Source organism: Chelonoidis abingdonii, chromosome 5 (assembly GCF_003597395.2).
Source record: "Chelonoidis abingdonii isolate Lonesome George chromosome 5, CheloAbing_2.0, whole genome shotgun sequence".
NCBI classification, from domain to species: domain Eukaryota; kingdom Metazoa; phylum Chordata; order Testudines; family Testudinidae; genus Chelonoidis; species Chelonoidis abingdonii.
Genome location: NC_133773.1, coordinates 110,246,077 through 110,270,491, shown reverse-complemented (window position 1 = coordinate 110,270,491; position 24,415 = coordinate 110,246,077). Strand labels below are relative to the sequence as shown.

The 24,415-nt window shown below is 42.0% G+C and overlaps 1 protein-coding gene across 2 annotated transcripts in view; it reads right to left on the bottom strand.

Moving 5' to 3' along the window:
* Nucleotides 1-24,415, bottom strand: part of CCDC149 (coiled-coil domain containing 149) — a 68,204-nt gene that overhangs the window by 7,243 nt on the left and 36,546 nt on the right. Inside the window, exons 5-12 of one of the 2 annotated variants that reach the window (XM_032806617.2) lie at nucleotides 22,713-22,829; nucleotides 20,312-20,484; nucleotides 16,919-16,991; nucleotides 15,474-15,558; nucleotides 14,299-14,443; nucleotides 6,779-6,855; nucleotides 4,867-4,899; nucleotides 557-673 (exon numbers count right to left, since the gene is read on the bottom strand). In XM_032806617.2, the coding sequence (XP_032662508.1) occupies nucleotides 557-673; nucleotides 4,867-4,899; nucleotides 6,779-6,855; nucleotides 14,299-14,443; nucleotides 15,474-15,558; nucleotides 16,919-16,991; nucleotides 20,312-20,484; nucleotides 22,713-22,829 (820 nt within the window). The remainder of the gene's footprint in view (nucleotides 1-556; nucleotides 674-4,866; nucleotides 4,900-6,778; nucleotides 6,856-14,298; nucleotides 14,444-15,473; nucleotides 15,559-16,918; nucleotides 16,992-20,311; nucleotides 20,485-22,712; nucleotides 22,830-24,415) is intronic. The other variant, XM_032806618.2, reaches the window with a different exon arrangement.

Below are 24,415 nucleotides of genomic sequence, written 5' to 3'. Positions count from 1 at the left end.
TATCAAATAGAGCTGAGCTGGATGGTTAAGGAAAGATCTTAGAGCCTGTGATTGGGAAACGATTTTAACAAAATCCATGCATGAATATAAAAGAAGAATCAATTGCTCAACAGCAGGGGGTTATTTCAATTTGCCAGGCACAATCAGGAAGGCTTTCATCTGTAGATCAGGTCTAATGCAGGAGAGTGCTAAACCAGTTCCATGGTCTGCTTTCCTACCATGCACTGTAAAGGGGGGAGGGGAGGAGAACAGGAGGGAGCCAGTTTTGCACAGGTACAATGTGTTGCTTTCCTATGGCATACAGCTATGTTGCAAAATTCCTTTGAGCTGCTAAAATCTGACCTCTAGCACTGTAAGTCACTATACAGTCATTTATCAGTCCCTCCATGTCTGTTTAAACTGTTATGATCCCCCACTTTGGTTGTGATTGATTTACTTAATCTTTGTGATCACAGAATCTTTACCTTCTGCTATACTGACATGAAACCTTGGCTTTTACTTTTACTGTATTTGATAAGACGTGTAGTGTCAACCCATCTCTGTCCTACACGCTCACCTTCATGCCTCTGTGCTTGATTCTGTTGTGGCTTGTCAGCAAATGTTACCAATGGCGATCTTGACCGCTGTAGAACAGGCAGGGTTGGGTCACTGAATGTTATAGTATCTTTTCCACCTGAAATGAAGAAAGCATTGGAAAGATTCAGTAACTAATTGTAATGAGTGATCACCAAAGAGTCTGGTTTTGTTTAAAAACATCTTGCAGTTTAACTAGTTTTTTCTGCCCTTGCAAAAAAAAGTAGAGTGATATGTAAAGTAGCTCTTAAAATGATTTTTTCTGCAGAACAAAAGTACCAGTCTACTGCAGCTGAAATGCACTAGCCAAATACAAAAAGCAGACACTCATTTCTACCAACACTATTGGTTAAAGGGCAGTTCTCTAATTTGCTGAAAGACGACCAGCTGCTGCTGTATTCTGCTGTAATCAGATCATATTAGAAGTGATGCAGAAAGTATTATTTTTAGATTAAAGCGTTACACTAATGCAGAGATCATTTACATCTAGACTCTAGGAGCACACCACACCAACAAACATTTCACTCTGTCCTTTTACCCTCTCTACATTCAGCTTTCACTGCTGTACCCTCAATATTACAAATGCAATTTTGTACCCCATTTGTTATATAAATTGTATCCCCCAAAGGCTTATAGCATTAGTATAAATTATGAGATAGGCAGTAAACACAAACAGTAATATTGCAAGAAAAAGGAGGGCTTGGGGATTTTAATCCATGGACCAAAATTCATTTCTAAAGGGTCTGGTTCCATGTCAGATCAAAAGGGTGTAATTTCCCAGTTCCACTGTGGATATAATTTTGCAAGTTTCTGTGAGGCCTATAGAACACTGCCAGCTAATAAATAAGGTCTAGACAGATGTTCTGCTCAGACTATTGCTACTGCTCTGCTTGTCTTCATTAAATAAATAAGATGACATGTTTGTATTACCAAATTTGTTTGAGTATACTCTGCATGTTGTCTTACATCAGTGTCAAAAGCTATGATTTTAAAGAGGGACTAGTGATTTTGGGGTCCTCAGTTTTTGGGTGTCCAGTCTGTAAACATCTTAAGGAGTCTGTTATTCAGGAAGTTCTGAGGATCCTCCCTTTAAGTCAGGTCCCTTACTTCAGATGTCAAGTTAGGATCCCAGTATCTCTAGTCACTTTTGAAAAATTAGGCTGTAACCATGCTTCCACATGTCTGTTCAGTGTCCAACACAACAGAGAACTGACCTTGCTGATGTCTGTGCGTTACAGTAATACACATAAAATAATAATCCTGGAGAAGTCTTGACCGGATCAAGATCAGAATTCCAACTTAAACATAATTTGCATTTGAACTCTGCATCTTCTATAGCAAATAATAAAATTATGGAGTTAGATAGCTGAGTGAGAGAAACTATAATGTAAAGGAAAGGGACAAGTTTTCAGCTGAAAATTGAAGGTGGGCAGCTGATGAGGCAGAACGAACCTAAGGGCTGTTCCAAATGGCATAAGCTGAAGGGGGCAAGGCTTTTCTCTGCAACAGCGGTAAGACTATGGGGAGATGGGCAGGGCTAGATGAACAGAGCCGGTAGGGAGTAATGACATGAAAGGTTTATGACACAGGATGGAGCAAGTCTGTGGAGATATTTAAAAAAACAGAACTGTCTGTTCCTAGACAGAATGGGAGCCAGCAGAGTTGTTTATTCTGAGCACCTTGCACAGCATATCAGATTCAGAAAAGTAAAGCCTGAGCTGGGATGCTTCTGACTTCCAGTACAAATACCAAAGCAATTTGACTTCCAACCAGCTGTTACCCAGTAAACACATTCACTTGTATAACTTTTGCCATCCCCTTTGAAGCCAACTGGTTCCACAAAATAGTCAGATCATCATCAGCTAAGCAATACTGTCTGACCTGCCTAAAGAGTCTATTCATACATTAGACACAGGTATTTTTTGTTAATGTCATGGACAGGTCTCGGGCTGTAAACAAAAATTCACAGGCCCATGACCTGTCCATGACATTTACTAAAAATATCTGCCCTAAGTAAAACTTGGGTGGGGTTGCTCTGGGGTGTGCATGGCCCAGGGGTGCCACGGGTGCTGAGGGAGGTGATCCGGGACCCTCGCTTGTACTGGGGAAGGAGGAGTCTGGTGGAGGCTTCCTACCTGGCTCCGCATCCCTGCAGCTCCTAGGCAGCAGAGACAGAGGCCCAGGCAGGAGCTCCTCCACTGCTCCCACCACAAGCGCCGACTGCCGCAGGTCCCATTGTCCAGGAACCACAGCCAATGGGAGATGCAGGAGCGGGGCCTGCGGGTGCCAACAGTGCGCAGCATGCAGACTGTGCTCCTCTACCAGCTAGGAGCTGCAGGCCCCGCCCTCTACATCCTCTAAACCGTTGCCCCTAGCCCTGAGCCCCCTCCCATACATCGAAACGGCTGCTGCTGGCCCAGGAAGCCGTGACTTCCGTGACAGACTCACAGCCTCATTCATACATCATAACAGTGATTCATGTCCTTGTAAGAGGGAGGTTTGAATACTGCTGCCCCGTATTCTGTGAAGCATGGTACGAGTGGGGCTATCAAGCGTTATTTTGATCGAGTGCTTGGAACTAGCTCACTTCTGTATGTTATTCTTCTCCACATATAGCTGCTGGAAGGAACATCCTCAATTTAGGGAGCTTGGGGCGGGGGGGAGGATTTCTGGTTAAAAATGTACAGGGCTGAAAATAAGCAGGCAAACAAGAGAGTTATACATGACGACGTAAGTTTGTTTCCTTCTTTCTTTAGAGGAATACGCTGTTCTCAAATGGATCTTGTAAATTCCGTCAAATTTTCACCTCCCTTTAAATATCCGCTCAAAGAAGTTCAAACATAACTGCCTCAAAACTAAATACATCACTCCCTCTGGAGACAGGCCAGTTGAGGAGATGCATGTTTTAAGTGGGTGGCTGCTGAGTAACAAAAGCCATCTGCAGCATTTCCTGTGATCATACAAAGAAAAGCAAGAGAACTGTTCTTGGACTCAACTTAATCCTTTTGCGCTGGGAATTGGTTTTTGAAAGCACAATAGCTTATAAACCAATTGCTGATGTAAAGTGTCCAATTAAACCAAAGTCTAAGTGGGGTGACATACACATTTCTAATGCAACAATCACCGTGGTATCTAGGCAACCAATAAAAGATTGAAATGCTACCAGGATACTGAAACCCCATCTTTGCTCTACCCTCAGCAGAGACAAACTTATGTAAATAAGATTGGAACAAATCCACACCCAAGACCTCTCCCAACACAACCATCTCTCTCGTGACTGAACAATGAAACCATCAGCCAATGAGAGAGACTCCTAAATGTGAAAGACAAATTTTGCAGGACTGAGACCCATTCTATGGAACTCACCCCTGACAAAAGATGACAACTGCGGACCTCACCCTTTCAAACACAAAATTCATTTATTTGATTTCGCTTACCCAGTTTTTCCCCCCTACATGCAAGCCAACAAACAAAAACCAACAAACTAAAGAACCTATAAACTATCAAACCATTTCTCCTACAGGCTGGCAAAGAGTGAATGTTAAGGCTATTTCTGTTTGTAAATAGGTGGCATGGTGCTGGACTAAGTAAATAGAGTCTATTGCTGGTGATGTTTAGGTAGCATTACTCATTCTGCTTTTAGGAACCTGAAATTTATTCAGCTAGAATGATGTGTCTGTTTCACAAGTATGATTCAACGTCAACTCTCACTGGCAAGTCTTTCCAATGACAAAAAGTTCAACTCACTGTAAATCAAGTGATGTTTTCTTCTGAGAATCTTTCTTCTAGCATCAGACCAGGTGCTCTCACCCTTCATTCAAGCCAACATTCTCATCATAGTTCTCACAGTAGTGATATGAGATGATATTTTACAGAGCAGAGGACAGTTGTAACCATCTGAAAAAGTGTTCGTGATCCCACTGGGTATCACAAGCTCATATTTGATATCTCTGAACTCGATCACACTTGGAAACAAAAGTGCATTCTTAATTTACTGCTTCTCTGGTTAAACAAAGAAATAAACCTCACTGTTTGATGCAAGTCACAATCTAGTGTAAAATTCACTTACAACTATTGAGTATCATCCTTTATCATCATTTTTCCCAATTTAAAAGAACTGTCTTGTGCAGTAGTCTCTATTACCCTTGTGGACATCTAACTCACTCACTTGAACATCTTAATCTGACCAACAAAAATGTTCAGATAACATTTCCATTTATTTACATGCTGTGACAATATTTAACGTACTGCTAAAATTAGTTACTAAAAATATACATGTCAAGTAGAACCTACTCCCAAATCCCACTGAGACATTGTAGCTCAGGCCTTCAGGCAGCAAAAGAAAGGAAGAAAAGAGACAGTTATTGTATTAATATATTAATTGGATGTCTTACCTAAATAGACTAACAATGGAGCAAGCTCTCAGCATTTCATTTATTCTACTTTTTATTTATTTTTATACATTTCTGCAAAGACCAAACATTGCATTTATTAACTATGAATTTCACTGAACAACGTTTTTTAAACAAAGTAGAATGCCAATATGTTAAATACCCAGGCAACATTAAATTTCAATTAGAATATAAACCTATATTAGTGTGACTCAAGATAATTATTTTATCTGCATCTTGCATCAAGAGGATTTGAGTTAAAACTAACATCAGGAGTGGAACTGGAGAGATTTGTCACTTGGACTCTTCAGATACATTGCTAAATATCAGCTGTTTTTTGGTGAGGTTAGACCTAAATGATATAGCTTAGAACACCTGGAACCTTGTCTACACTAGGTCTAATGGTAGCAGTGGGAGATTGTGGTGTGAACATCAAGGAGAAAGATGATTAAAGGAGAAACAATTAGGTGTAATGAGAGAAAAATAACCAAAAGGGAATGTAATCCAAACAATGCACATTTAACTAAAATTAATAGATAAAACATGGTGAAAAACACCTGGCTAAATCAGATCGTTAATATTTTTCAGCTACAACCCATAGTGATAGTTTGACTGTTTCCTGCATTCGCCAAGGGTATTTTTTTCTGCTATCTACTATATTCTGATTTAAAATGTGTGTAAACCCAGCATTTTCACAAATGACTAGTGATTTTGGGTTTCCAACCTGACACATCTTAAGCTGGACTTTCCCAAAAAGTGTTGAACATCCATCTTTTCAAAATCACTAGCCACTGAAACTTGGCTATATTTTTAACAAGTTTCTCAAAGTGTACATTGAAATCCTCGTATGGAAACAGACACCCAAACACTTAATAATGCAAGGGATCTCCCAAAACTGGGTGATGGGCCAGTAAAACGGCAGATAAAATTCAACGCTGATAAATGCAAAGTAATGCACCTTAGAAAACATAATCCTAACTATACATACAAAATGATGGAGTCTAAATTGATATCACTCAAAAAAAAGATCTTGGAGTCATCACACACAGTTCTCTGCTCAATGTTCAGTGGCAGGCAGAAAAAGAAAAGGGTCACCAAATGTTTGGAACCATTAGAAAAGGAACAGATAAGACAGAAAATATTGATGCATCTATATAAATCCATGGTACACCCACACCTTGAATACTGCATAGAATTCTGGTTGCCTCAGCTCTAAAGAGATATATTAGAACTGAACAAAGTACAGAGAAAGGCAATAAATATTATTAGGGGGATGGAACAGCTTTCCATATGAAAGATTAAAAAAAGACTGGGACTGTTCAGCTTAGAAAAGAGACTATATGGGGTATGACAAAGGTCTATAAAATCACAAATGGCATGAAGAAAGTTATTTACCCCTGCACATAACAGAAGAAGCAAGGATAACTCAATGAAATCAATAGGTAGCAGGTTTAAAAATCAACAAAAGGAAGTACTTCTTCACACAACACACAGTCAGCTTGCAGAACTCATTGACAGAGGATGGGTTCAAAAAAAAATTAGATAAGTTCACGGAGGTTAGGTCCATCAATGGCTATTAGCCAAGATGCTCAGGGATGCAACCCCATGCTCTGAGTATCCCCAGCCCTCTAACTGCCAAAAGTTGGGATTGGACAACCGGGAATGGATCACTCAATAACTGCCAGTTTCTGTTCATTTCCTCTGAAGGATCTGGCATTGACCACTGAAGGAAGACACGATAGTGGGCTAGATGGACCATTGGTCTGACCCAGCATGGCTATTCTTATGTTATGTTTTTCTGAATTTCTACTCACCTGGAAGACTCCACAAACCAGAAATTTCCAAAGTTCTCAACTTCTTCTCCAATTCTGCGACCCGATTACCTAGAATTCTGAAAAAAGAACATGACATATCAGCGGAGAAAGAGAAGACTCATTGTCACAGGAATTTATTCCACCCATACATGTATGTATGGTTGTGGATACCCTCTCCACAGCCACAGCACATACATATTAACTTCTTTATCTTTTGTTTCGCTAACAGTGATGGGCAACCCCCCTAAAAGTTCAGATTTAACAATATTTGGATGCTTACCTGTGCCTCTCCCAAAACAGAAGTCCCAAACAAACACATTTCCAATACATCTTAGATTTACTATGAAATAGAAATACTGTGAGGGAACATTTATGATATATATCAGGACAGGAGTGAAGTGAATGGGGACGGGGAATAGCCTATGGATCGTAATACAAGCCCATCAATTGAAATACTTAGCCCCAAAAGGTGTGTCTACACTAGAATAAAAACCTGGGTCAGCTGACTTGGGCTTAGGCTGCAATGCTATAGAATTACAGTGTAAACAAATCGGGACTTGGGCTGTCTATACTGCTATTTTATAGCCCTGCAGCCTGAGTCAGCCAACAGGGGGCAGCCACGTGTATTTTATTACAGTATAGACATATCAAGAGTGACAAAACATTAGGTCATGTGCCAGTGGGAGCATTCATACTCTGGCACAGCCACACACTCAGTGACCAAACTGTTTTCTCATCTCTAACTTCAATGAAATCTGAACCAATCAGCATTTTTATTTTATACATTTCCTTCCTATTTAACTTTGAGACTCACTCTTAATGGTCTCCCTGGGTGACCAGTGATCATAGGCACCCACTTTGTGGGTGCTCCAGAGCCAGTGATGACATCTGCAAGGCAGACAGCAGCTTCCAATAAGCTCTCGGGGGGGGGGGGGGGAGAAGACGATTGCTCAGGAGGGAGGGAAGAGCTTTCATATACAGTATGTGCAAGTTCAGCACAGGAGCAAGTGCTGCAGAGGTGGTAAGCAACGTGGGGCATATTGCTAAAGGCAAGGAGTCACAGTTTGATCTCTGAGCCATTATTAACAGCAGAAGAGACTCCTTGGCATGATGGTCTCCCCTCCTCTCCGGGCAGTTTGGGGAGGGAAGGGGAGGGAGGTGCTGCTCATAGCAGGGATGGGGGCTGCTAGAGATACTATCAACGTATCAAAAGAGCCACTTTTTGTTTTAAACCTGCTGCCTATTAATTTCATTGGAGACCCCTACTTCTTGTGTTAAGTGAAGACGTAGATAACAGTTCCTTATTCACTTTTCTCTGCACTATTCATGATCTTATAGATTTCTATCATATTCCCCCTACAATTGTCTTTAAGCTGAACAGTACCAATTGTTCCACAACCTTAATAATTTTTGTTGCTCTTCTCTGTACCTTTTGATTTCCTGATATATCTTTTTTGAGATGAGCAGATACAGAACTGCTGTATACAAGATGTGGGTGTACCATGGAGTTATATAGTGACATTAAGATATTTACCGTTTTATTATCTATCCTGTTCCTAATGACTGCTAACATTAGGAACAGGATAGATAATAAAACGGTAAATATCTTAATGTTAGGTTTTTTTGACTGCCAATGCACACTGAGCAGATGTTTTCACAGAACTGTCCACGAAGATTCCAAGATCTCTTTCTTGAGTGGTAACATCTAATTTAGACCCCATCATTTTGTGTGTACACTTGGGATTATGTTTTCCAATGTGCGTTACTTTGCATTTATCAACATAACATGTCAGATGAAATTCAGTTGCCCAGTTTCATGAGGCTTGTAATGGGGTGGTCACCCTACTCCTGCCTGAAGGGGATAAAGCAGCCTGGAGAGGGCTGCAGTGGGGAAAAGCTAGGCTGATTGGGAAAGCAGCCACAGCTGTGGTCAGCTTAATCAGGGCCCAGCTGGCCTTTACAAAAGGGCTGTGAGCTAGAAGCTAAAAAACAGACGCACTCTCTCTAGCTCCCTAGAGAGAGAAGGACCTGGCTGCCTGGGAAGCTGAGGAGAGTATCTAGGGTGGAGCAGTGCTGGGGAAGGGCAGAGGGAGCTGGGGAGCTCCAGCCTAGCAAAGCCCCAGGCTGTAGGCTGAGTTAAGAGCCCACAAAGGGTACTGGCACTGCAGAGGGGCAGCCCAGACTAAGCAGAGGCAGTTGGTCCAACCCCGCTTGCCGATGATGAGTGGTTTACAAACTGTAGTCTGCTCCAGGGAGCAGGGTTAGATGATGACTGGCGGTAGCCACTGAGGCAAAGTGGGGCGAGGGAGTTGGGGGTTCCCCTGGGAGAGGAGACCCAGAGTGAAGGGGTGCTGTGGTGGGCAGAACCCCTGAGCAAAGGGCATCGGGGTCCGGGAGGGACACGGGGGCCAGCGGCAGGCGAGACATCAGCCGGCCTGCAGAGGGCGCTCTGGAGGCTGGAGTGCTAATTCCCTGGACAACCAGCAGGAGTCGTCGCCCTGCCACAAGGCTCCTCTGTAACTCTTCACTGTCTGCCTTGTACTTATCAAGTAATTTTGTATCATTTGCAAATTTTGCCATCTCATTGTTCACCCCTTTTTCCAGATCATTTATGAATGTTGAACAGCACAAGTCCCATACAGATCCCTGGGGGATACTGCTATGTACCTTTCTCTACTCTGAAAACTGACCATTTATTCCTAACCTTAGTTTCTTCTTTTAATCAATTACCGATCCCAGAGAGGACCTTCTCTCTTATCCCATGGCTGCTTACTTTGCTTAAGAGCCTTTGGTGAAGGACCTCTCAAAGGCTTTCTGAAAGTTCAAGCATATCCATTGGATCACCCTTATCTACATGCTTGTTGACTCTCTCAAATAATTCTAAAAGATTGGTGAAGCATGATTTCCCTTTACATAAAGCCATGCTGACTCTTCCCCAACAAATTGTGTTAATCTATGTGTCTGATAATTCTGTTCTTTACTACAGTTTCAACCAGTTTGCCTGGTACTGAAGTTGGGCTTACTGCAGTTGCCAGGATTGTCTCTGGAGACTTTAAAAATTAGTGTCACATTAACTACTCTCCAGTCATCTATCAAGAAGCTGATTTAAGTGATAGGTTACATACCATAGTAAATAGTTCTCTAATTTTATATTTGAATTCCATTATAACTCTTGGGTGAATATCATCTGGCCCTGGTGACTTATTACTGTTTAATTTATCAATTTTCTCCAAAACATGCTGTACTGACACCTCTATCTGGGACAGTTCCTCAGGTTTGTCACTTAAAGAATGGCTCAGGTGTGGGAATCTTCCTCACATCCTGTGTAATAAAGACTGATCCAAAGAATTCATCTAGCTTCTTCGCAATGGCCTTGTCTTCCCTGAGCGCTCCTTTGATGGTCCAGTGGACCCAGTGATTGTTTAGCGGGCTTCCTATTTCTGCTTTAATTCTTTTGCTAGCTACTCTTCAAATTCTTTCTTGGCCTGACTCGTAATATTTTTACACCTGACTTGCCAGATTTTATGCTCCTTTCCATTTTCCTCAGCTAGAGTTGATTTCCAATTTTTAAAAGATGTATTTTTGTCTCTAACCACTTTTTACTCGGTTTAGCCATTATGATACTTTTTTGGGCCTCAGTTCTTTTTAATTTGGGGTAGACATTTGGTTTGACCCTCTATTATGGCATTTTTAAAATGCTTCCCTGCAGCTTGCAGGCATTTCACTCGTGACTGTTCCTTTTAGTTTTTGTTTAACTAGCTTCCCCATTTTTTGTGTTGTTCCTCTTTTAGAAGTTAAATGCTATTGTGATGGGCTTAGTATTCCCCCCTAAAAAGGATGTTAAATTTAATTACATTATATTTGCTATTACTGAGCAGTTCAGCTACATCCATCTCTTGGACCAGATCTTATACTCTATTTGTCAGTTCCAGGATCAGCTGCTCCAAGAAGCAGTCATTAGAAGTGTCTGTCTGCATCCCATCCTGAGTTGACATGTACCCAGTCAACAGGAGGATAGCCAAAATCCGCTATTATTAATTTTTCTATTTTTTATAGACTCTCTAATCTCCCTGAGAATTTCACAATCACGATCACCATCCTTGGTCAGCTGATCAGTAATATATCCCTACTGCTATATTCTTATTATTCAAGCCAGGAATTTCAATCCACAGAGATCCTATGGTAGAGTTTGATTCAATTAAGATTTTTGCTATTTTTAACTCTGTTTTGCCACTCTTCCACTAGCACAATCTACTCTGACATTCCTATATATTTTGTACCCTAGTATTATAGTGTCCCATTGATTATCATTCCACCAAGTTTCTCTGATGCCTCTTAGCTCAATAACCTCAGTTAATACCAGGTACTCAAGTTCACACATCTTAGTATTTAGACTTCTAGCATTTGTACACAAGCACTTATAACATTTGTCAATATTTAGTTGTCTGCCTTCATGTGATAACTGAATGGGACTCTTTCATTTGACTGTTCTCTTTAGTTCCTCCCTGTACTTAATCAAATTCTATCCTCTCCTCCTTACTAAGCTACAGAGAATCTCTGTTAATAGAGCCTCTGCTAAGGGATGTCTGTCTGAATCGTGTGTTCCTCTGCACCTACTGGCTTTCCCCAGCCCTTAGTTTAAAAACTCCTCTACCACATTTTTAATTTTTAAGTTTGGTTTAGGTGGGGCCCTTCCTTCCTGTATAGACTCCCCCTTTCCCAAAACGTTCCCTAATTCCTAATAAATCCCTTCTCTCTACACCATTGTCTCATCCACACATTGAGTACCTGCGGTTCTGCTTAACTGGCTTTGTGCATTTCAAAGAATGCTACCATGGAAGTCTTGGACTTTAACCTCTTACCGAGCAGCTTAAATTTGGCCTCCAGAACCTCTCTCCTACCTTTCTCTATGTCATTGGCACCTACATGTACTATGACCATCGGCTCCTCCCCAGCACTGAACATAAGTCTGTCTAGATGTCTCAAGAGATCTGCCACCTCTGCACCAGGCAGGCAAGTCACCATACGGTTCTCCTGGTCATCTCTTAGTCAAGGATGGGAATCATTTAGGAATATGGGATTTCTCTCCACTCTAGCTTTATTTTCTCCTTCCCAAAGACATTCATCCTCAACAGCACAGAGGCTGTTAGACTGGGAGCGAGACTGCTCTACTGTGTCCCGGAAAGTCTCAGCTATGTACCTCTGTCTCCCTTAGCCCATCCAGTTCAGCCACTCTCGGCTCAAGAGCCTGTATTCAGTCTCTGAGGGCCATGACGTGTATGCACTCAGTGCACACATATGCCACTTGTCCACAAGGCAGGTAATCATCCATGCTGCATCCAGTGCAACAAACTGGATATCCCCCACTCTGCTGCTGGACCTGTGCCTGCATTATAGTTACTCCTGCAGCTTCTGGGGATGGGTGTGTGTTTGTCAGCCTAAGAGTATGGCTACACTAGGAACTTCAAAGTGCTGACGCGGGAGCACTGCCACGGCAGCGCTTTGAAGTGTGAGTGTGGTCCCAGCGCTGCATGTACTCCAGCTACTCATGGGGATCAGTTTGCAGCGCTGGGAGCCACGCTCCCAGTGCTGCGGCACTGTTTACACTGGCGCTTTACAGCGCTGTATCTTGCAGCGCTCAGGGGTTTTTTTTTTCATACCCGAGTGAGAAAGTTGCAGCACTGTAAAGCGCCAGTGTAGCCAAGGCCTAAGTTTAAAGAATGTTAATCAGGTGTATCTGGCTCTATTGTTCCCCCTCTAAACTCCCATGCAAAACTCCAGTTAGCTGCTCCTGTTCACTAGCTTCTCTGGTCTTTATGAAACTGGCTTTTTAAACCAGTTAAACCAGGAGGTAGGGCTACTCAAGGGTAAGAGTTAATGGGTGCTCAAGGGATTAGAGATCAAAGCCTCCTTAAAAAACTCTCAGCCCTGCATTCCAACAGCAAGTGGCAAACGAATGTAGGCTAGTGGCCTAATGTCTTATCTAATTGAAAGCTATTATGACTGTTAATATGCTGTGAAACAAAAGCACATCATCACTGGTAAATCAAAGAATAATTGTGTCCTAGCCTTCAAATGGTGAAGATGGGTTTGGACTTTGGGAATAGGTTAATTCGTTGGTGGGAGACAAACAACAATAGTCTTTCCTACTTTATTTTTATTTATAATATGCGCATAGGAGTTCATCTCATTCCCTTTGACAAAAAATGGATTAGCAGCAAAAACAGCAGCAAAGCTCACAGCCCCGTTCAGAATGCAGTAAAGACAACTCTGTGTTCCAAATCTCCAACCAAATGATGCTTTTGTCTGCTGTTTCCAACCCTTGTGTGACTATACCACTGCAAACACTGTAAATCCCTATTGTACCAACATGTGTTTGGCCGGTCACTCAAACAACACTGATTTTACCTGGCTAGAGTGTGGGGAAGTGGGTCTGTTATCATATCCCCATCTCTGTACTAATCACTAATCCATCTCCTAGTCCTTCCTAACAAAGATGGGGCCATTTTAATCCATAATATTTTAAAAGAACTCCTTCCAGTGAGACACGTTAGCAACTGATATCTACAGCTTTTATTCATGAGCACTCAGTACAGTTGTAAAGACCGATTAGTGAAGGCAATATTAAATAGCCTATTTTCATTTCTTTTCCATTTGTGAGACAGCTAGGTGGGAAGGTGCCTGGATTTCTTCTCAGATTCCTTGATACTGATGTGATGTTAGCTTCCCTTCAGCTCAACAGACCCTTGCTTCACCCAAAGCATTTAAGTACGCCTACAGACTGTTCCTCCGTTTTTGTTGCCACTTCTAAGAATTATGCTATGGATTCTGCTTAAGTATTAGAGTTATCAATTTTCAAAATGAATCATCTATTCTAGTGCAATCCAGTTTCCTTTAGTATTTCGTCTTCCTTTCATGAAAGATATCTGCCTGTTTGTGGCATCTGGTCCTGATGTGCCTTTGAGAAGCCTGAATTACCTCTGATTACCACTAGTGAGTCAGTGCTGCTAAAAGGCTAAACACAATCAAGAAATGCTTCCTTTCTAGTTCCCACTTTCTCATGTTGCATAAGGACACAGCCCAATATCTTAAACTGTGTCAAAAGACAGTTCTATATTCTCATGCTGGCTGCTATAGAAAATCCCAAGTATATGAGATAGCAAGATCAGACTAGACTAGGTAGGATAGTTAAAATTACTGTCCAACATAAATAAATGTATTAAATCACAAAACAGAATAGGAATCATCCAGTAGTGTTACAATCCAATAATTTATGCCTCATAAGACCAATCTGCAAGTTGCTATATTATGGATAGTCATGGCTATGGCTAAGCAACTCTATTCAGAACCTATGACAATGATGTTTCACGTAAGAGGAGTACAAGATACCTGACCTTCCTTCTCTTTCCTGTTTTTAAGTTCCCATTTTCTAGACAAGAGCTCAAACATCAAATGCTAGTTTAAAAAGTGTTTTGAACACCTGTGTTGGTTTCCCCCAAATTCCAAATCATACTACGTACTTGTTGGTTTGCCTTTGGTGTTGTATGACCATGTTTTTCTCATGGATAGTCTCCAGCAAGGCAGTAGCCAAAGATTTGAGATCTGAAATGGACTGTGGCGTGGCTGGTAGGCTACAACCATGGTCCTCCGATAACAACTCTTGGACTAAAATGTTAAAAACAAAAATGAGTATTACCTTTATGCGGACAGAAATGTGATTGCTCCCTGTTCCCTCCACCTGGCTACGCCACTGCCTCCGCCCCTTCCCCTGAGTCTGCCACGCCCTTGTGCCTCCTCCTCCCCTTCCCGAGCCTTCTGCACACCACAAAACACCACAAAACAGCTGATCGCGATGGGTAGGAGGCACAGGGATGAAGGGTTAGGTGCTGATCGGCAGTGCTGCTGGCGGGTGGGAGACACTGGGGGCGGGAGCTGATGAGGGGCTGCTAACATGTTACTGTGGCTCTTTGGAAATGCACACTGGTGAATTCTGGCTCCTTCTCAGGCTCAGGTTGGCCACCCTTGACATAAATGGAGCAGTCAGTGCTGACGAACTTCACGAGTTTCAACCTGTCATGACAAGTACTATTGGTTTGGTATGTGCCTGTGTGCATGGAGAGAGGGTGAGGATCATGGTGCAGGAGACAAGATTTTCCAGGGGAGAAAAAGTTACTTTTTCTCATCCTATCCTCATCTTTTCTGATCCTTAGCCTCTGTTCAGGGTGTGTGTGTGTGGGAAAACACATGTGATGAGGTGATTGCTCTGCTGGTCTCTTCCTGAAGGAAACCGCAGAACTCCTCCTGCAAGGGAGAAGCAAGCCACAGTAGCTCCCAAATGCAGGAGTAGAACTTGGACTTAACATGCCCCCACCTTCCTTAACCTGCCTTCTCTGTACTACTGCTGTAACAGAGCATCAAGGATGGCACTGTTAGCAGAGAAAAGAGATGGCACAAGAAGAGACTCATCTGGATCAGAGTTATACTGGGCCTTGAAGGCAAGGAGAAGAAGTTTAAGCTTGATGTAATAAAAAGGTGGAAGCAACGGAGGGGAATTTATGGGGTCAGACTGACAGGAAAAGGAGGCTGGCTGGCAGGTTAAAAGATGATTAGGAAGAAAATGATGTGAGAAAAACTTCACAGTTCACACTGAAGAAAGAATGAGGTACTATACCACCATGTTCCATCTATGCAGTACCTTGCTTTGCAGAAAGGACTCCAGTCAGTGCACTGCTGCTGGATCTACTGTGAATCTTTGAATTTTTCCGTCTCTCTAGAGCATTCTAAGGAAACAAAAACATTTTTTTTCAGACATTAGTCTAAGCATTTTCATTTGAGTAAGGGGGCTGAGGGTGAGGATATTAATCCTGGAGTTTCTCTTCTAGGGCATAAGTCTATACCTACACTGCTGGTTGGACGAGGGGGGGCTCCTTCTGGAGTATTGGATATACTAGCCAAGAGAGCCTTTGGGACCCTAACAAATCTATGCATCTCATCACCATCCCCCATTACCGTTCCTTCTATTTCCCCCTCCACTCCTCTCCTGGGTTTTTAAAACTTTTCTACTTTTGGAAACAGCTGAATACATTTGTAAAAGCAGTAATACTCCTTGTAAAAGCAGTAACATTCCCATGGGGGAATAGCAGCCTGGGATAAAATTCTGACCTTCCAGAAAATTTCCCTCTTTAAGCATGTCCAAGAGAAAGAAAAGAGCACTAAAACTCTCTTTAAGGTCCTTTTAGCAGAAAATGCTGGCTTTTAGGAAGAGTTCAAAGCAAAATCATGATTCTCACTAAAGCTGTGCCCTAGTTATTCCCAAAGAACTGTCCTTCAGAAATCAGATACACACACACACAGCACCTGCTTTGTGGCCTCAGTTTCTCAGGTCTGTGCCTGCAATGGGGGTGGCAGTGCTTTGGAGGAATTTTGTACTTCACTAGAATGGCAGGGAATGCTGCGACTGCTTAACAGTGATTAACAAATTAAGAAGCATCACCAATAGGCTTAAAGTCTCATGCAGAAAGATGGAGGACATGTTTTTTGACTGAAGTTGGAGCAGAAGGTTAGAGGAAGAATACTCAGGCACCTAGATTTAGTTCAGAAGATTTATTGTGCAAAAGAGTGCATACAGCCTATCACCAAAGTGGAGGTATAAGGAAGATATATCAGTCATTAAAATTTGCCAAACAGCAGTACTGGTGTTGGGAAATACGGAGATAACAGAACAGCTGCATGATAATAAAATGTCCTAACACAAGAGCATTCATTTTCTACCACCACCAATCCTCCATTTAGCAACAATCTGGAACAACGTCACATTCTAACCCCAACTAGGAGCAATTTTTCCTAGATCTTGAGAGAACACCTTCACTTTTTAGATATTACTAGCAGATATTTCTTTATGCAATATAACAGCTGAGAAGTCTATAGGGAAGACTGGGGATGTAAAAAAAAAATACATAAAGGTACTAAAATTATCTAGTTGTCTTAAACTACAGTTAAGAAGAAGTGGTAATTGCACATGGAATTTTAACTTCTAAGGTGCTACAGACCCAAACAAGTTTACACTTTTAAAATGTGTATAAACAAATGGAAAAAATTAAACTTGATAAACAGAGGCGCACAGCATAATAAGAACTCTACCTTGTACTTAGAAATATTAGATTTAAGAAGGTTGACCTCCTCTTGAAGTTGCTTTAATCTCTCCTGAAGGTATCTGAAAATACATAATATATATTATTAGACTCCTGTATATTGTTTGTTTGTTTGTTTATTTATTAAACACTGGCAATGTGTTAGTCATTGCGCAGCACAAGGCACAAAAAGAGCCACTGGCAGGACATTTCACATGAGGGGGCTTCTACACTTATGTCTTCACTGGAGAATTCACCTAGCATGGGTGGAGCATCCTCACTGCAAAACCCTACTCATGTCAGACATATGCATTCACATATGATGCTGTATTAGCCCATGTGCTGGGATGGATTGCTGGTGAGATATCCCATGGTTCTTTGTGATACATTATACTGGTCTGCTCTATCAATTCATTTGCAGGATGCTCACACACTCTGACTTAGCATGAAGCTGTCATCTATGGCAGTGTCATGAGAACAATCCTTTTATATTCCAAACCTTCCAAGTGGAGACATCTGTTGAAATGCTGTGCAGCCAGGCTGGATTACCCTATATTCTCACTGCAAAGTAGACAGGTTGCCAGCCCAGGCTGAAGCAATACCAAAGTTCAAGACTATACCCTCAGCTGTGTCTACTAGCCTGGGTTTAAAGCACCCTCAATCACAGATAAGAGATTAGGGGCAACATCTGGTCGAGAGCCTGAGCTAATTCTTCAGTGAAGAATTTCCCCATCTTTGGCCTCTTCGGACTGGATGTGCATACTGTAAAACCTCAGAGTTACGAACACCAGAGTTACGAACTGACCAGTCAACTACACACCTCATTTGGAACCGGAAGTATGCAATCAGGCAGCAGCAGAGAAAGAAACAAAAAAGCAAACACAGTACAGTACTGTGTTAAAGGTAACCTACTAAAAAAAAATAAAAGGGAAAGCATCATTTTTGTTCTGCATAGTAAAGTGTCAAGAGTGTATTAAGTCAATGTTCAGCTGTAAACTTTTGAAAGAACCACCATAACATTTTGTTCAGAGTTATGAACATTTCAGAGTTATGAACAATCTCCCTTCCCGAAGTGTTTGTAACTTTGAAATTACAGGTAATTAAATGTTATGGACGTACTGCAAAGCCCATTTTTAGTCTCAAGGCTCTTGGGTAGGGGGATTGGAAGGGTCAGTTTTTCTCGTATTATCAGTAGATATTCACTTGTGTCCTCTGTATTTTAAGCTTGAAGAACAGGTACCTAGAAGATGTTTATCAACTTAAATAAAGGGCTTGTCTGTACACTGTTTTTATATTGTTTTAGCTAGATCAGTTTTAAACTGGTACAGTTAAAATAACATAATCAAGTGTGGATTTAGTTATACTGGTATAAGTACACTCATACCAGCTGGTTCTCACAATAGGGTAAGGGGAACCCACTATACTAGTATAACACCTTTATACTGGTATAATTGCATCCATACTACAGTTTGGACCAATTTATTATTTTGGGTAAAAGAAAAATCACATCCATAGCTAACATTTAAATTGGTACCAAACCAAACAAAAAAAAACCTGTTTAGACCAGGCCAAATAAAAAGGAAGTGAAACCAGAGTTGCTAGGGATGAGGGAGTGCACCTCAGGGGATGTTGTAAGGATTAGTTAATGCTTGTGAACTGCTTTGAAAATGCAAGTGTTTTACAGGTATCAAGTATTTATTTTTATGATAAATTCTGATGTTAATGATGACTGAGGGCTTGTCTACACTAGAAACACTGCACCTCTGTAGCATTTCAGTGTAGACACTTCCCGCGTCAATGGGCAGCGTTCACCTGTCGCTGTAGTTAATCCACTTCCCCAAGGGGCAGGAGCTCTCTACACTGGGGGTTAGATGAGCTTAAAGTATGTTGCTCATGAGTGTGAATTTTTCACACCCTGGAGCAATATAGCTGGGATGACCTATTTTTTTTTTTAGTGTAGACCAGGCCTGAGCCTCTTCAGGGCCCTCTCTTCTAATATCCTAGCAGAGATCCCAGATCATATTGTAACTGCACTTCCCCTTTCCAAAGCAGTGACAGAGAATTAATGGACTTGTCTACAAGGGCAAATTTACCAGCATAATTGTATTGGCAAATTTCCTCACAAAAAAGACAAACCCTTTCTGTGGTCAAAGCTGGATCCAGAACCATGTATCCATGTGCTCAAGCCACACATTTACAAGCTCAAGATTCTGTTCAGTCTCAGTATTCACTGCAGGATGTCTGAAGGGTACAAACATGGCTCCTTCTGACGTTGCCTGTGATTCTGTACAATAAACTGACAAAGAATATGAACCATTCCCTCCTTCCTCATCCCCATACACTGCGAAGCATCGCTCCCACCATTTCAGCCAAGCAAAACCCAAATAAGCTGCCTGCCATTATGAATTCCAGCTGCTAGTTCATGATTTAGATGGAATAAAAACAAATGTGAAACTGAACAACAAATACAAAGCACAACACTTAAGAGTGCAAATCTGACAGTTTACATTCTTTGAAATATTTTCTTTATAGCTGTGGTGTGGCTGAACTCCTGATGCAATCACCAATTTCAGCAATTTGCTCCCTGTGACACACAGGCTAATTGGTGCTAATGGGCAAAGGGTTCACTGTTCTTTACAAGCACCTCCTTTCTCCGACCTGAGAAACTCACTATACCTGACACACCACTTGCATGGGGTTTATTCATGAAGTGTAGCATGTGATATAGTGATTCCATATATCACATGGTGGAGAAAGACACACTGCATCCATTCACTGAGCAGACAGCCTATGGAGCAGGGGTATTTCATGAAAGATTGGATCCTGGTTCCTAGGAAACCAGCCAGCTTTGCAACAGAACATTGGGGGGCTGGGGGAGAGGACCCACTTTATTAGATAAGAAAGGGAACTACTAATAAGCATAGGCCCCCTAGCTCAAGTTTTACGATTTTGTTTTGTATTGTGACCATTTGCTTCCATCACTCTTGTTTCTAGTGAAATCTCTATTCTCTCTTAAATAAATCTTGTTTTATTATAAGTGCTCACAAGTGCTGTGCATTAACACAGGAGCAGCGATTTAAGATAAAACTGAAATTGAGTACACTACTCGTTGGGGAATGGATGATTTGGGATTTCTGTGAGTAGCCAGTGTCGGGGCTGGGTTTCAAGGAGTCTGAGGTGCCCTTCTTGTTAACCTGCAAGGCAAAGACACCGCTGGCACAACTCAAGGAGAGTGCTTGAGTGGCTGACAAGCTGGGAGTGTTAAGGTGCTAATACTCAGCTACCTCAGACAAGGCTACCTCTCGCTAGAGGCAGCGGGTAACAAGGTGACTCAGTCCTAGTACCATGTGAACCATCACACTGTACATACAGGAGAAGGACTGCAGACTTCCTATACACTCACCTGTTTTCCATACACAGGGCATCTACATCAATGATGCGATTTTCATGTCCTCCCAGGATGTGATTAAGCTCTTGGTTCAGTCGGTCTGTTTTATCTTGGTAAGAACAGCGCTCTTCCTTTACATCCTGCAGCTCATCCAATGCGGCTTGAAGATCATGTTCCAGAGTCTCAATCTGAGAAGAAAGCAAAGCTCTGCTATCATTATTCTGCAGAATTTACTGAAGAGTACATCATATCCAGAGACAAAAGAGTAGCCAGTTCTTCGCTTCTGAAGAGGGACAGATTTAGAATGCCAGTTAGCAGATTTATGATAATCCATAAAAGTAAAACAAAAAAGTAGCCACAAGCATACTAAAAGGCAGGATATGAAGATTGAACCAAACCCCCACATTCAAACATCCTTAAAACTTTGGAGAAGTTTAGATCCAATCGTTGTGGATCACTACATCTCTACTCAAGCTAACTGAATATATTGAGAAAGAAGAAATTAGAATTCACCCTGACTAAGCAATATTTTAATTTATGATGCTCCCTATAATTGTTCTCAATAATATCACTGAAGACAGCTTTGTAAGAAAAGTTGAGATGCATAACCTTTCTGTAAAACGTCTTTAGCTTCTGACTCAAATTCATAGAGTTACACTTTTTTGTGCACTTGTATTTCCTCCCTTTTAAAATGAGAGCAAAAAAGGGAAAACGAAGATTGCATTATTTGTTCTCCTCTTTTGACCAGGCATACACAATTTTGTTTTAAAAGTATTGTTTACTCTATTTGTCTCTATTTCATTAAAACTAAAGATAAAACAAAGTTCAGCTATGAAAACTGAACTAGCTTGCAAAATATTGAGAAACTATTTTGAATATAACAACAAAGGAAGACCTTACTTACACTATAGTTGGAACTGGGTCAGCAACAAGTGTGCCAAGTGGTTCCTAGCATGGTTATAACTTGGTATTCTGGGACCAAAGAGCTAGCATTTGGGTATAGAGTAGGTCTGGGCTAGTGTAGGGTGTGAGGCAAAATCTAGATAAGGCTCTCTTGTGAGATCAGTTGTTCTTAAGAAATTACAGTTTCATCTGAATGGGGGGGAGGGAGGGCAAGAGGCCCTTGGTAGTTCTGGATTGGACACAGGTGTAGCTCCTGGGATTAGAATTTAAAACGCAGCAGCCCTCACAATTCAAATGGTTTCATATTTAAGGTTCAAGTTTTGACCCATTTCTAATTATAAGAACAAAACTTGTCTACATAGGGCAGAAAAACTGTCCTAACACCTGTCCTTAAAACTCAGTTGTTTCATCTGAACTGTGTGCAGGGCTTTAAAGTTCTGCCTTCAGTACACTAACCAGGAGTAAACCAGATGAGTGCTGGGATGAGAGAAACCAACTATCAGTGGACATCTACATGAAGACACTGTGAAGTCTTGGTGATTCAATACACAGTGAGTACTGAGTGCAGTGTTAAGGAGCACTTTCCTGATGAAAGACACAAGGAATTTTGGAAAAGGGATCAATCAGAAGTTTTACCCAATTGTGGAAATTAAAGAACTTACTTTTACACATTAATCTGTCCCCTGACTAAATTTCAGTTTGGGCCAGTGGTGAAAGTAAGCTGACACGGTCCGGTACGGCTACCAGCAAGAGCCTGGCTTCCACGGTGGGGATTTAAAGGGTTCAGAGCTCCCGTGGCTGTGGGCAGTCCAGAGCCCTTTAAATCCCGGCCGCGACTCCGGTGGCCGGGCTGAGGCTGTGATTTAAAGGGCTCGAGGCTCCCCGCAGCGGCCGGAGCCCTGGGCCTTTTAACTTGCCCCTGAACCCCAGGGGGCTCCCAGCCACCTCTTCACCTGAGAGCCCCTGGTTGATTTCAAGGCCCTGGGGCTCCCAGACAGCTGGTGCCCCAGGACCTTTAAATCTTGAGAGGCCATGCATCTTTTGCTTGACGCCATGCCTCTTTCGGATGAGGCCACGCCCCATTCAGTACTCCAGCAGTACCAGTAAGTCCTGTAAGTCACTTTCACCCCTGGTTTGGGCATCTCGTATCATGTTGACTTATGTGCCTCTGACATTTCTGATTAAATATGGGATTCTTCACTGACAATCCTAAACTGTTGCTATGTGCTACTCAACAGCTGTCACATTCCACCCTAGAGGTGGATGAATTTCTGAGGTGAAGCAACTCGATCTCTACCGGTGCATACCTTGTAAATGCATAAAGTGCTCTGAATGCTCTTTACACGTATATTCAATAAATACTACCAGAGTATATACTTTCTTGCCACCAAACACCACTATCTGCATTGCAAACCAGGTAACAGCAATGACAGCACAGCAGAGGCATTGCAATTTACTTGTTCTTTTGCCAGCAGTGAAAACAATTTCTCACTGAACACCCATTAGTTATTACTTGTTCTCGTGCTTTCTCCAGCTGATGAACAAGGTCTTCACGCTCGTGTGCTGCAAAGTGGCGTGCCCCAACTTCTTCATCTCCAAGTCTTTGTTTTGCTATTGTCATTCTAAGGAGCTGCAAGAAATGCCAAGACTTCATAAGCCACAGAACACAGATTGAACACTTGAGAGAATATTAGCAGAGTATACTGTATCACTGGATAGGGAATCTGTAATCAGAGAGCCTTTCCAGCTCTCACAAATCTCAACCAGGCATATTTTACAAGAGATCACTTTTGTGCCCATGAGCCCAATCCCATTCTCATTCAAATTGATGGGTGTTTGACCAGTGACTTCAAAGAGTCAAATTAGGCCTTCCAGCAGTAATTTAAGGATTTTACATGTGGGCAAATGTTTAAAGTGAGCATGGACATTTGATCCACCCTCATTCTCCAGAAATGACAAGGTTTTGAATTTTAAAAATGATTTACTACCAGAAATAATATCTTGCTTTTATACCAGGCTTTTCACCCCTATATCTGAAAGCTGTTTGTAATTATTCTAATGTTACAGATTAGAAAACGTGACACAAAGAAGTATAGTGACTAGCCCAGCACCACACATGCACCTTCTAAACTAAATCCAGTTGCAACCTTTGTGCAGAATGAGCATGAAGATTAAATGAATGGGGCTGTCTTTACATGAACATGAAAACAAATGTTTTTGAAATACCTATTAACATATAATAGTGGAAGATGTTACAATATCTAGCTAAAATGCAAAACAAAATCTTTGAGATCTTCAGCATCTTTCATGGTTAACAAACATTAATTTTTTAAACAAAGCCTGACCTGAATTAACATCCAACCATTTTCAATACTACTGTTAAACAGAAGCTACTGTGAGGATTAGGTTTCAAGGATTAAAAAGGGGTAAAACAGCCTACAGAGTGCATAGGCTGCAGAACATGCATCATTTAGAATTGTTTACTTTGCACAGTTCGGAAAAAGTGCTACATCCCAGTAGCCCAATTTGTGGGATTTCCACAGAGGCTTGAAAAGTCTGCAGTGAGAATTCCCATGACTTCCCTCCCATTTTTCAGATGCACAAAGGAATTAATGTGCACCATTATATTTCAGAGTTAGCAAATCAATCTTCTGAAATAGAAGATGTATACTCCATCTATTTTAGGTATTTAGAGGATGCCAGTAGGCCATCAAAAACAGGCTCTTCTTCTCCACTGCAGCCCCTGTTCAGTCCACACAAGTGCTGCTACTACAGCTTCGCCCGATAAACTTCAAAAGGTGACTTACAGTTCCTAAGTGAAATAATGGTCCACAGGCTGCTTTATTTTTTACAAACTGAATTTCCCGCTCCCCATAAAACAAGAGTGTGGATTATATTGTAAGGAGCACACTGAATTATTCCTGGAAAATATACCCAGGACCGGTGCTAGGGTTTCTGGCGCCCTAGGTGCCGGGCCATTTCGCCGCCCCGCGCGTGGGTCTCACGGCTCTGGTGGAGCTGCCGCAGGCATGCCTGCGGCAGGTCCACCGGAGCCACAGGACCGGCAGACCATCCGCAGATACGACTGCGGCAGCTCCACCGGAGCCGTCTGCCGCCCACCCAGCAAAATGCTGCCCCCTCCTAATGCTGACGCCCCAGGGAAAGCGCCGGCCCTGGGCGGCTCCCTGACTGGGGGCAGGGGGGTGCCCGGGGCTG